Consider the following 13,620-nt stretch of genomic DNA (forward strand, 5'->3'; position numbering starts at 1 on the left):
ATGTGTTTTTGCTTCCTCAGTGTTGGTATTCATGTTATGCACCACCAGACCCAATCTGTTATTCTTTCCAGAATCATTAGCCCAGAGTAAAAAGAATCACAGTTGATTATATTCATACTGGTAAGGATTGGGCTTCCTGTCATTCTGAGAGAGTTCAGTTAGGATCATCGCAATTGTTTACGGCTATTTATTTCTAGACATTAATGTTTGATAAATTGCTGTCATCCTTGATTTGAAATATATAGGGAATGGATTGGTTCTAAGTGAAGTAATTGGCTACAAATGAATATTTACTCTAGAATACTCTCTAGATTGCTCTTATAGACATTGATACTAATAATGAGTCTGATTATTCGTAATATTCTTCTATACTTGTAATAATACATTCTTTGTTTTTATTTTCAGAAGTATTTGTTTTTAACAATGAAAGGCCTTTGTCCCGGTAAGGTTTAACAATACATTAATACTAGAGAAATGCAAAGATAATAAGTAAATTATTTTGGGTATACTTTGAGACTTGTGTCTTACAGGTCCCACAATATTCTGAATATAATTTTAGGTTGAAAACTTGTTCGGTGTATTTCATAAGAAAATGAAAATTATACTCACCCACCATTTCCAAGAACAAACTATACAGTTTTTAAAAAGAGCCTGCTAGGATTAACTGTGCAAGTTAGTGTCTACTTAAGATTCTTTGGCTTTTCAAAGCCTTACTAAATACTTGTACACTAAGACCCACACTCATAGTTATCATTTCAGTCATTCATCTTGTCTGACATGTTACATAATTTGGAATGATTCTCAGTCAGTCATTACTAGAGGATGGCAACAATTTCTTTCCTCCTTTGGCACCAGCTATGAATGCAAAGGTGTAGCATATATCATAGATGTTGGAAGACACCCATGAGTTGCAGTCCATCCAATGACAGGCTGAGAGAATTTGAAGGTGGATGTTAAGAATTCTCTCTGTACATTTATTGGGTGTTATGGTTATTCTGAAGGGATGGATATGTACAGGATTTTGGGTGTCTAGATGAACAAACTATATCTTATCTTGGTGGGCGGTTTATGTCCTTATAAGTTAGTTATAAGTTAATTGTGCGAATGTATTGTTCATTAAGTAATTAACATATGACTCTGGTTGCTGGGCTACAGTTTGTTGAGTCATGACTTCACTGGGTTGTTGGGAGTGTGAGAAGAGTCTGTGACAGGAAGCCGTGCTAGGCTATAGAATGCTTGGGGCTAGCTTGACATTTGGCCACACTAGCATGGCCCACGGAACGTGATGTGGGTTTCAGGTTGGGAACAACCCTTTATGGAGACAGTGTGTGAAAATGGAGGACAGAGAAACATCTAGAGCATGTGATTCCACCTGGCATTGGAACTCGAGGGAATCATTCACCTTTTAATTATTCCACAAGTCCAATGTCTTCCTGAAAGTTCCACCCGTCAATTATCCATTCATATGATCTGCTTTCCACAGTAACAGATCCTTTGAATCTCAATAGGTTAGCTGAATGTATAGAACTAAATGACCATGTGACAATTATTTATCTCTGTATAAAAGGGGTTTTTGCCTTCCACATCAGTTGGACATGAACATACAGGTGAAGGCCCATCCATTCCTGTCCAGGATGCTAGGTTAGACACTGGTTTGGTAGAAAATTAAAAGGTGTATTTCAAGCTAATTCTGTGCTCATTAAGAGTAATTACCTCCACAAGAGAAGACAATTATGTTGTTCTCTTTATTTGGGCTCTACATCAGGAAAACATTTTATAAATACTATCAAATGACTTATTTCCTCCATGTTTAAAATTTCCTAAATCATACAAGCTAATGTCAAAAATCAAGATTCAAACTTTTCCATACTAAAACTGTTCAAAGACTCCTTGCAAAATATGCATTTTAACTTATACTTGGAAGTGCAAACAGTTTCACAGTCTCAATGCGCTTAGTCTTATTGTTCTTTTTTTCTGTTATTACCTTCTTATGTTCATAAAAACGCATAAATGGCACAGAAACAGGCATATTGTGACTTCAGGATTCATTCATGCATGAGTTAAGAAGGAGCAGCTTGAACATTACAAAAGCAGTGGTGGGTTTTGAAGAGTTCTAGCAGCAACAGAAATCTATTTGATGTTCGACAAGCAAACCACTTGGGTGATACCATCATAGATAGTGAAATATTCACAAAGTATCATGGGAAAAGGTGCTTTGTTGCATCAGGGGCAGAGACTGTTATGATTAATGTAGTCAGGGGACTAATTCCATTGCATCTACGGATTAAAAATATCACTTGGTATAGCTATGAGAGCAAAAGCTGGAAAGGTGTGTGTGTGTGTGTGTGTGTGTGTGTGTGTGTGTGTGTGTAACTGTGTAATGGTTTCATTTGTGTTGCTAAATTCCTTCCCTTTTTTCCACATGGGGAAAAGTTGAAAGGAAAGTATTCCCAGACTTGTAATGTAATATAAGTTAGGAAATCAAACAAGAAGTAATTCAATGCATTGGATTAATGTTTAATATGAATATTAACATAACATTCTTAAAATACCCCGCAGTCGAGTAAGATCACCAAGACAGCTAAAATCCATTCTGAAAACATCTATCCAGCATAATTCAGGTAAGATTAAGTGTAAGTCCTCTACTGATTCTACCCTTACTATAAAAAGAATAAGGAAATCAAATACGAATATATTTATATTCTTTGTTCACTTGCTGGCAACCATTTTTAGACTATAGATTTATTAAGGTATTGTTTCTAAGCAATGTCAAATTCAAATTATACCGTCTGACGTGTTAGCTTCTTCAAATTGAACTACTCATGCGTGTAGTGTCTTATGATACAAAAAATACACTATTCCATGATTTGTGTCTTCTCTAGACACATAGCAGTAAGTTGACTTTGTAATAAAATACATTTTTATTTCAGTTTTTATATATAATATATATATGATTAATGCTACGTATTATAGGTGTTAGTGTCTGTAAAATATGATAAGGTTAAAAAACAAACCAAAACAATATTCAATTACTTTCATTATGTTTTGGAGACTAAATGTTTTTAGCATAATCTGGAATTTTTCCCTTCATAATATTTCAATCATACTTATTTGATAATTCATAGATTATCTTATAGTTATTTTTAGATGTCTTCCATTTAATGTAAATATCTTGATATTATAAATATCTGGCTCACTCAGGAACCCTTGGAGAAGTGAATAGTGTGTGAGATTTGTAGGTAGTGCTGGGGAATAAAAACTGATATTCTTAGCATTCAATGAAAGCGGCTTCCATATGGGCTACTCTGACAGCACCTTTTCCCTGTAGTCCTATTAATTAGCAAAAGATATAGTGCTACTTGATTTATATGCTGCAAGACAAAATTTCCAGTAAAAACAACATTGACACAGTAGATGGAAGGTTGAAAAACCACATCATTCTCCAGTACACAGCACTGAATGATCCCTTGATTGAGTCTGAATAAGATTAGATTCCAACAGTGGGAGAAGCACCACAGAATTTATCCTTTCAGCAACCTACACCACAGCATCTCTCATACCTACTGTGCCTTTGGAGAGAGCCAGCCAGAGAATAGTGTAGAGGAACCTAAATGACCCTCTTCACATAACCCTGAGGGAAACAGAATTATCATAATGTGGGTGTCTTTTTTAAAAATGTATTTCAGCACTGGAGTTTTGTTTGTGTTGTCGAGGACTGAAAGAGGCCCCACACATGCTGAGCATACGGTCCACCATAGAGACATTTTCTCAGCCCATTTGTTGATAGGACAAAAAACTTGCTCTGGTCATGGGCAATGCCAAGGGGTGTGCAGTGGAGTTTTACATACTGTAAAGGAAATGAACTAGGGTTGTTCATTCTCTGAAGCATGTTTCGAGGGCAGGCTTTATCCAGAGAGTGAAACTTGAGACACACTATGGTTTATATGTGGAAATATATTTTAAAAATGTTTTATGTGAGATTGCTGCTCTATCTGCAAGTTTCTTTCATGCTTCTCTCTCTGGAGTAATAATTCATGTTGCATAACTACTAAGGAAGTCTTTCCAGTTGCTCTTGCCATGGCCGGCAATGGAAGTTGATGTTGAACTTCTTTTTGATGGAAATGAGCTAGGGGTCAATGCTAGATCTGAGGGCCCTTAACATCTTCTTCAGAAGATCTCGACTACAGTAACACACTGATCTCTCAAGAGCTTTGTCACACTTGCAGCTGGAAATGTTTTGTAAAGTTCTTTGGGTCTCCTATACTTGACTGTCCTGCAATGACAGTCACCAGAGACTGTGCTTCCCGGTGGTAGCAATGAATGTTCCTCCACAGTGAAGGAAGTTCAAGTCGACCTTTGTAGCAGCCCCTTTCACTACTGTATGAGATGAGCATGCTCACTTAGAGCGCTGCAAACAACCCCAGTCCAGAGGCAAAAAGCAGCAGTGGCAACATGACGCTGTCCTTTTAACCCTTCACTATGGGACAACAATTCAGGCTAAGATGGTAATTTCTGTGTCTGATAGTGATCAGGATCATAGGTAATTTGCACAACAATTTTTATAAGTAGTAACTTTTGATGAAATTTTTTCTTTGTCTTTAAAATATACTAGGAAATGGGAAGGAAGGTTTTTGCATATATTTATTATTTACAAATAATTATTCACTTTAAAGGCTTTTCATAAATGGTGCCAAAAGATATAGGGTCACAAATATTAGCCTTTGCACTTATTGTCATGTTTCCTATAGTTGTTTAGTGACAAATTTTGCTTCCCTATTTAGAAGCTGGTATGCAACTTACAGGAAGATCACCGTGGTAAGAATGTGTGCATTGTACAATACATTAATCTGTAAAAAGTATAATGTTCAGAACATGACACTGTCTTTGCCTTTGTGTACAACGATTTCAGCTTCTTTATTTCTTCTATAATCACAAGCTAAACAATTATTTGTAGAGCAAACCATGTTCAAACTACTAGACCTATCTCCCACACAGCATGAGATATGGACAAACATCCTTAGGAAGGGAGATGATTCAGTGGATAAAGTGCTTGCCATGAGTCTGTGAGAATGGAAGTTTGGATTCTCAGAATCCACATGAAGTCTGATGATCTCACGTGCATCTGAATCCTGGGGCACATACGATGAGGCAAGAGGTGGTGACAGAGAATCCCCTGAAGTTTACTGGCTAGTTTGCCTGGGTTTCTTATTCAAGAAGAAGGGATTGAGCCACCTAACTGAGGTTGGAAGAATGTTGCATGCTGTTATTCTAAAGGCTCCCTGACAAGCCCTCCTTTGTTGTTCCTAGGTGTGTGAATGTGGATAATGTCAGCTCTACCTCCTCTGTGAAGGTAAAATGCTTCTTTGTGAAATTAATTTTCTTATGAATTTTGTTATAATTCAGCAATAGTGTAACTGGGATCAGTTTTATATGGAAAGATTGCTCAAGGGAGTCTACATTGTAGATGTGGAGATTTCTACAAACTGCAAGTGAGCAGTAAGTCCTTGTGGGTAGTGGTGGTCAATAAGAGAATGGACTCAAAATACATAGTGAGTGGAAGATTGAGCACAGTCCTTGTACAATAGAAGATGTCTGATGTTTGACAAGTATTGTTTGCAGAGATGAGTACACATTTGACTGATTTTAAAATGTGACTCTTACTAGACCATAATATTTCTTTTTTAAAAATTCTTTATTAGATATATTTCTTTACTTTTCCAATGTTTTTCCCCTTCCCGGTTTCCTGTCCATGAGCCCCCATCCCTTCCCCCTCACCCTCTCCCATACGGGTTTTCCTGGAGTGGAGAGATGGCTCAGTGGTTAAGAGCACTGACTGCTCTTCCAGAGGTCTTGATGAATCCAATTCCCAGCAACCACATGGTGGCTCACAACCATCTATAATGAGATCTGATGATCTCTCCTGGTGTGTCTGAAGACAGCTACAGTGTACTTATATATAATAAGTACTTCTTAGTAAGTCCAGACATTTCTATAATCCAGGAATCTCCTAAGTGACTTGACCCTCAGGAAAATGCATGCAATTTTTTTCATCTTTATTAACTTGGGTATTTCTTATTTAGATTTCGATTCTTATTCTGTTTTCGGGTTTCTGGCCAACATCTCCCTAAACCCTCCCCATCCCCCTAGCCCCTCCCTGTCGCCTTCTCTATGTGTGTTCCCCTCTCCATCCTCCCCCCATTACCGTCCTCCTCTGCTAAGTTGTAAGTAGGCATATTAGAAGATATTTTATATTTAATAATGAATTTTAATTTTCATGTGTCAATATCCTGTAATTCCTAAGTAATAAAGTTGATTTAAAAGCATGCATCCTAAAAGAAAAGAGTTAATTTCGGGACCAAATAAAAAGTTAACTGTCCCCTCTGCATTGCAGGGAGAATCAGGGAGAAAGATCCACATAAAACCTAAGAAGAGCCAGAACAGTTTTAGAAAATCTGGAGTTTATGTGTCTTCTCGGGTAGACCCAATTCTTGAAGTATGGGAAGAAAATACATCTGCAACGGTAATCCCCACTGATGTGAGAAGTAACCTATTTCCTTTTGTGAAGGGGAGTGATGGGTGTTTGTGCCTATGCCTTCCTAGTGCAAGTAGTGAACGAGTAGAGAAAGATCAGCCTTGAGCATTCCCTTCACACTCTCCATATCCTCACTCCTTGCCAGTCACTGCATTAGGCAGTGCTTCTCAACCTTCCTAATGCTGTGACCTTTAATACAGTTCCTCATGCTGTGGTGATTCCCAACCATACAACTGTTTTGTTGCTACTGCATCAGTGTCAGATTGATAATATCATCAACTGTAATGTCGTATTGGTATTTTCAGAAGGTCTTTGCCAACCTGTGTGAGACTGTTCTATGCCCTCCTCCAATAGGGTATGACAGACAGGTTGAGAATCACTGTCATAAAATGTAATAATAGTAAATTAGACTATGGAAACAGAAGAAAAAACAGAAAATGAGCATGTTTTTAACTCACTGAGGAGAACTCATAAAAATACAGAAACCAAATAGTACATGCTCCTGGAAATAGGTACAGTCAACATGAAAGCGACCACCATAGTTGTGTTTCATTTACTTTGGATTGACTGACTTTATGTGTGTGAATGTTTTGCGTGTATTCTGTCTGTATACCATGTGCGTGTGCTTCCCACAAAAATCAGAAGAGGTCATTTCATCCTTTGTTCTTGTTGTTCCAGAACTTTGTCAGCCAATATTATGTGTTTTACAAAGCAAAGCCAGGTGTCCTGGAGGAGCAATGAATGTTTTAAACTCCTCAGCCCCTTTTCCAGCACACAGATTTAATATGTTTGATAGGCAAAAAGATTAAAATTATCATCAGGGGAAATAAGAAGTCAGTCTTCTGATATTTCTTAACTTCCTGGACAGGACCTCAGCATTCTGGTTTTACCCATTGAAGTCCAAAGTACTTATAGGCAGGGTGCCCACAACATGTGGCTGGGTATGTTGGAGTACACAGTTAATTCACGAACTCATAAAGCAGGCAGGGTGGTCTCTGTCAGTTCAAGGACGTCCTGTTCTTAATTTATTTGGGGAGTAGGAGAATGTAAGTTGAATTGTGGGTATCAAAAGATAACTTGTATGAATGAATCTTTCCCTTCCTCTGTTTCCAGTCTCAGGTATGAAATTCAAGTTATCAGTCAGGCTTCCAAGTAGGTTTATCACATTTGTAGCATGATTTACACTTTGGTTAGCATTAACAGACAAACAGTAGATAAACTCTGCATGTGTGTGTGTGGGGCGGGGTTATTTAACATTAACACAAATGCTAAGCAGTGCATGGGAGGATCAGACAAAGAGATGTGAGTTCATGTGTTTGAACACTTGGCCACTGTTTGCGAGATTGTTTAACTTTTGGGGTCTGGCCTCGCTAGCAGAAGGTTTTCAGTGGTAGATTTTAATGGCTGTGACTACTTGTGGTACCAGTACTGTGTTATCTGCTTCCCGGTCTACCAGCCTGTGAGAACCAATAATGTACTGCCAAAAGTCAGGCCTCCCTGTTCCTTCCTTGAAATAAGTGACTGGTTTTCCCCATCAGATATTTTGTCACAGAAAGTACAGAAACAAATTCAAAAGTAACAGCCATCTTTCCTGTTTAAATCCCCTTTCAGAAGTTACAAAGCAAGCAGAAGGGTGTGTCTGCTGATCTTACACACACTACTTACTCCTTACTCCACTGCATACTGTCAACACATAGCTAACTACCTTCCTCTAGACCTCTAATTTCATCATTAGGAAAGAGGAAGTTCAGATATAATTATTACACATAATGGAATCATTAGAAACTGTAAATTTATAGAAACCAAACTCAAATGCTCTTCGTTTATGCCTAGATCAATTTGGTTTCCAATTAACTACTACAGGTGATGAACCTGAGTAATTTTTATTCTAGGAAGAACTTAGCAAAGACATGGAACTCAGGTACTTTTTATTTTTATTTTTTTTCTTTATTAACTTGAGTATTTCTTATTTACATTTCGATTGTATTTCCCTTTCCCGATTTCCAGGCCAACGTCCCCCTAGCCCCTCCCCCCTGCTCCCCTCCCCATCCTCCTCCCATTACCTCCCTCCCCCTAACAATCTTGTTCACTGGGAGTTCAGTCTTAGTAGGACTAAGGGCTTCCCCTTCCACTGGTGCTCTTACTAGGATATTCATTGCTACCTATGAGGTCGGAGCCCAGGGTCAGTCCATGTATAGTCTTTGGGTAGTGGCTTAGTCCCTGGAAGCTCTGGTTGCTTGGCCTTGTTGTTCATATGGGGTCTCAAGCCCCTTCATGCTCTTCCAGTCCATTCTCTGATTCCTTCAACGGGGGTCCCGTTCTCAGTTCAGTGGTTTCATGCGGGCATTCGCCTATGTATTTGCTGTATTCTGGCTGTGTCTCTCAGGAGAGATCTACATTCGGCCCCTGTCGGCCTGTACTTCTTTACTTCATCCATCTTGTCTAACTGGACTGCTGTATATGTGTGGGCCACTTGTGGGGCAGGCTCTGAATGGGTGTTCCTTCTGCATCTGTTTTAAACTTTGCCTCTCTATTCCCTGCCAAGGATATTCTTGTTCCCCTTTTAAAGAAGGAGTGAAGCATTCACATTTTGATCATCCATCTTGAGTTTCATTTGTTCTAGGCATCTAGGGTAATTCAAGCATTTGGGCTAATAGCCACTTATCAATGAGTGCATGCCATGTGTGTTTTTCTGTGATTGGGTTACCTCACTCAGGATGATATTTTCCAGTTCCAACCATTTGCCTATGAATTTCATAAAGTCATTGTTTTTGATAGCTGAGTAATATTCCATTGTGTAGATGTACCACATTTTCTGTATCCATTCCTCTGTTGAAGGGCATCTGGGTTCTTTCCAGCTTCTGGCTATTATAAATAAGGCTGCTATGAACATAGTGGAGCACGTGTCTTTTTTATAAGTTGGGGCATCTTTTGGGTATATGCCCAAGAGAGGTATAGCTGGGTCCTCGGGTAGTTCAATGTCCAATTTTCTGAGGAGACTCCAGACTGATTTCCAGAATGGTTGTACCAGTCTGCAATCTCACCACATCCTCGCCAGCATTTGCTGTCACCTGAGTTTCTGATCTTAGCCATTCTCACCGGTGTGAGATGAAATCACAGGTTTGTTTTGATTTGCATTTCCCTTATGACTAAAAATGTTGAACATTTCTTTAGGTTTTTTCCCAGCCATTCAGCATTCCCCAGCTGTGAATTCTTTGTTTCGCTCTGAACCCAATTTTTTAGTAGGGTTATTTGTCTCCCTGCGGTCTAAATTCTTGAGTTCTTTGTCTATTTTGGATATAAGCCCTCTATCTGTTGTAGGATTGGTAAAGATCTTTTCCCAATCTGTTGGTTGCCGTTTTGTCCTAACAACAGTGTCCTTTGCCTTACAGAAGCTTTCCAGTTTTATGAGATCCTGTTTGTCCATTCTTGATCTTAGAGCATAAGCCATTGGTGTTTTGTTCAGGAAATTTTCTCCAGTGCCCATGTGTTCCAGATGCTTCCCCACTTTTTCTTCTATTGTTTGAGTGTATCTGGTTTGATGTGGAGGTCCTTGATCCACTTGGACTTAAGCTTTGTACAAGGTGATAAGCATGGATCGATCTGCATTCTTCTACATGTTGACCTTCTGTTGAACTGCACCATTTGCTGAAAATGCTATGTTTTTTTTCTATTGGATGGTTTTGGCTCCTTTGTCAAAAATCAAGTGCCCATAGGTGTGTGGGTTCATTTCTGGGTTTTCAATTCTAGTCCGTTGGTCTATCTGTCTGTCTCTGTACCAATACCATGCAGTTTTTATCACTATTACTCTGCAATACTGCTTGAGTTCAGAGATAGTGATTCCCCCTGAAGTCCTTTTATTGTTGAGGATAGTTTTAGCTATCCTGGGTTTTTTGTTATTCCAGAGGAATTTGCAAATTGTTCTAACTCTGTGAAGAATTGGATTGATATTTTGATGGGGATTGCGTTGAATCTGTAGATCACTTTTGGTAAAATGGCCATTTTTACTATATTAATCCTGCCAATCCATGAGCATGGGAGATCTTTCCATCTTCTGAGGTCTTCTTCAATTTCTTTCTTCAGAGACTTGAAGTTCTTATTGTACAGATCTTTTACTTGCTTGGTTAAAGTCACACTGAGGTACTTTATATTCTTTGGGACTATTATGAAGGGTGTCGTTTCCCTAATTTCTTTCTCGGCTTGTTTCTCTTTTGTGTAGAGGAAGGCTACTGATTTATTTGAGTTAATTTTATACCCAGCCACTTTGCTGAAGTTTTTTATCAGGTGTAGTAGTTCTCTGGTGGAACTTTTGGGATGAACCATAGAATGTGAAGGAGAGAGAATATTACAAAATCGTTATTTCGAGGAGAAGCAGAGCAAAACATCAGAGGCCAAGAAACACATTTTGTCACTTCTTTTTATATATTTCCATCTTAAAAGGTACCATGAGTTTAGATCCCAAAGAGCAGAATAGTGGTAAGTTTAAACCTAAGCATGTCCACATTAAAGACTTTTAAAGACTCTGGGCCGTTTACTCATCCTGAAAGGAATCAGACGTTACTGAATATCATTGAATGTAGTGCTAAATATCGACGGAATACAGAAATAGTTTGGGGACTATAAATCAAGGTCCTGACTTTATCAGAAGGGTGATGAAATGAATAAAATCAGTGAATTTTAAATCAAAAATAACAATGATAATTTTCCTTATAGGATGAAAAAACTAAAATGGAAAATTTCCATTCCGTGCCTTCTGAGGCTGCTGCTGATGTTGGACCTTCCACTTCTACTGCTGACAGCCTGGATGCTGCTGAGCCTGCGCAGAATAAGTCCACCAAGGAGGCTGCCAGTCTGACTGCAGTTGAGCCTGAGCCAACTAAGTCCACCATTGCCGCTGACAGTCTGACTGCAGTTGAGCCTGCGCCAACTAAGTCCACCATTGCCACTGACAGTCTGACTGCAGTTGAGCCTGCGCAGACTAAGTCCCCCAAGGAGGCTGCCAGTCTGACTGCAGCTGAGCCTGCGCCGACTAAGTCCACCAAGGATGCTGCCAGTCTGACTGCAGCTGAGCCTGCGCCGACTAAGTCCACCACTGCCGCTGACAGTCTGACTGCAGTTGAGCCTGTGCCGACTAAGTCCACCAATGCCGCTGACAGTCTGACTGCAGTTGAGCCTGTGCCGACTAAGTCCACCACTGCCGCTGCCAGTCTGACTGCAGCTGAGCTTGCGCTGACTAAGTCCACCAATTCCGCTGACGGTCTGACTGCAGATGAGCCCGAGCTGTCCCATACAAATGCTGATGACAGTACTGTGTCAGGTGACTCAGGACCAGCTAGTCACATTGGATTGGATTATGTAGTTGATTTACCTCTTTACAAGGAGAGTACAAGGTACAAACCCCATGCTGACCCAGAGCCCACTCCTGGTTCCTGCACTTGTGATTCCCTTGACTCCATTCAAATGACTAACCTGACTCTTTTGATATCCCTTAGTGAAGAAGAAATATTTTATACTGCTTCTTCAGATGAGGAATCTTCTTTTATTCCTGACATAGAAGAAGGTCTGCCTGCTACTCAGGCACCTGTTGATAATTTTGATGCTTCTGCGTCAGCTGAACCAATAAACCACAGCATGAACCCTCTCAGGGTGGGTGGATATCTTCCGGCACCAGCGATAGCACACATCCCCTTTTTGCCTTTTTTATGGCTTGTATCCTCACTTTTCTCTGTCATAACATGGATGAAAATCCAAATTCAACATGCATGGCATGAAGAAAATGGCCAAGGAGCTCCCACTGACAAAAAAGTTGGATCAGATTAGTTAGACAAAAATAGTAGCTTAAAATAGATGAATTTTTTTCCCTTGAAACCTAGGTCTGTTTTGTTAATAAATTTCATGCTTCTATAGGGCTATTCATGAATAACCTAGAACCTGAAACTTTTTTTCAATTTATATATTTTTAGTAACATGATAAATCCAGTTTGGACAAATACAAGTGACATGTAAAACTGTTTTCTGATTGGTTGTTTTCTAGTCTAGAATGAGGAGATTATGGTCACTCCCAGTGAAGACCTTGTGTTTCCTGAATGACTAAGCAGGGGTAACTTCCTGTTAAATGTTATTGTCTATTTAATGCTGTCATTCTGAACTCTGACTTCTGAGGTTAGCATAGCCTTTGACCGCAACATTCCAAAAGAAGCAACTTCTGAGATTAAAAATAACAAGAGAAGCATCCACCTTCTCACTGTTTCTCACTACATTGATCCCGATGATAATGATACTGATGTTGTTGATGCTGGGCATGACAATATCACCAGTGATGTGCCTGATGATGCTGTTGATAATTCTTGTTTTTCTTCTAGTGGCTGCGGCTCCTGATCCCTAGACCCTTGATATTCCTCCAGGATCGATTGGAATGCCACAGCAGTCTGTGTGGGAGAATTGATCATATATATAAATTGTAGAGTTAAAGGTATAATGTGATAGTAGACTGAAGTAAAAATTTATTGTTTCACTGGAGACTCAGTTGTGCCATGTGATGCTTCCTAGAAAAAATGTTCAATTATTTTCAATTTTATTTTTTACTTGTTTACTTTACATCCTGCTCACTGCCCCCTCCCTGTCAGCCTCTCCCACAATCCTTCCCTTGCGCCCCACCTCCTTCTCCTCTGAGAGGGTAGGGGCCACTTGGTTATCTTCCCACCCTGGAACATGAAGTCTCTGTGAGACTATGCCCTTCCTCTCCCACTGAGTCCAGACAAGGCCGTCTAGATAGAAGGACATATCCCGCATAGGGGCAACAGCTTTAAGGATAGTCCCTGCTGCAGTTTTTTTTGGGACTCACACGAAGATCGAGCTCCATATGTGCTACCTATGTGTGTGGAGGCTTAGGACCAGCCTCTGTATATTCTTTGGTTGGTGGATCAGTCTCTAAGAGCCCTAAGAGTCCAGGTCAATCGATTTTGTTAGTCTTCCTGTTGCGTTCTTATCCTCTGAGGGACTGCAATCCTTCTACTTTTTCTTCCATAAGAGTCTTCAAGATCCATCCAATTTTAGCTGTGGGTGTGTACATCTAAGTCAGCTGCTGG

General features: G+C 39.6%; 1 protein-coding gene across 1 annotated transcript; it reads left to right on the forward strand.

The window, feature by feature from the left end:
- LOC148000435 (uncharacterized) lies at positions 1 to 13,051 on the forward strand. The gene is made up of 8 exons (XM_087589577.1): positions 1 to 25; positions 406 to 442; positions 2,560 to 2,621; positions 4,782 to 4,815; positions 5,308 to 5,350; positions 6,392 to 6,520; positions 11,246 to 11,922; positions 12,025 to 13,051. Exons 1-8 carry the CDS (start codon positions 1 to 3, stop codon positions 12,350 to 12,352), a joined length of 1,335 nt encoding a protein of 444 aa, XP_087445703.1. The 3' UTR covers positions 12,353 to 13,051.
- Positions 13,052 to 13,620: the final 569 nt, after the last annotated feature.

This window comes from Rattus norvegicus, chromosome 16, assembly GCF_021556685.1.
Source record: "Rattus norvegicus strain SHRSP/BbbUtx chromosome 16, alternate assembly SHRSP_T2T, whole genome shotgun sequence".
Lineage (NCBI taxonomy): Eukaryota > Metazoa > Chordata > Mammalia > Rodentia > Muridae > Rattus > Rattus norvegicus.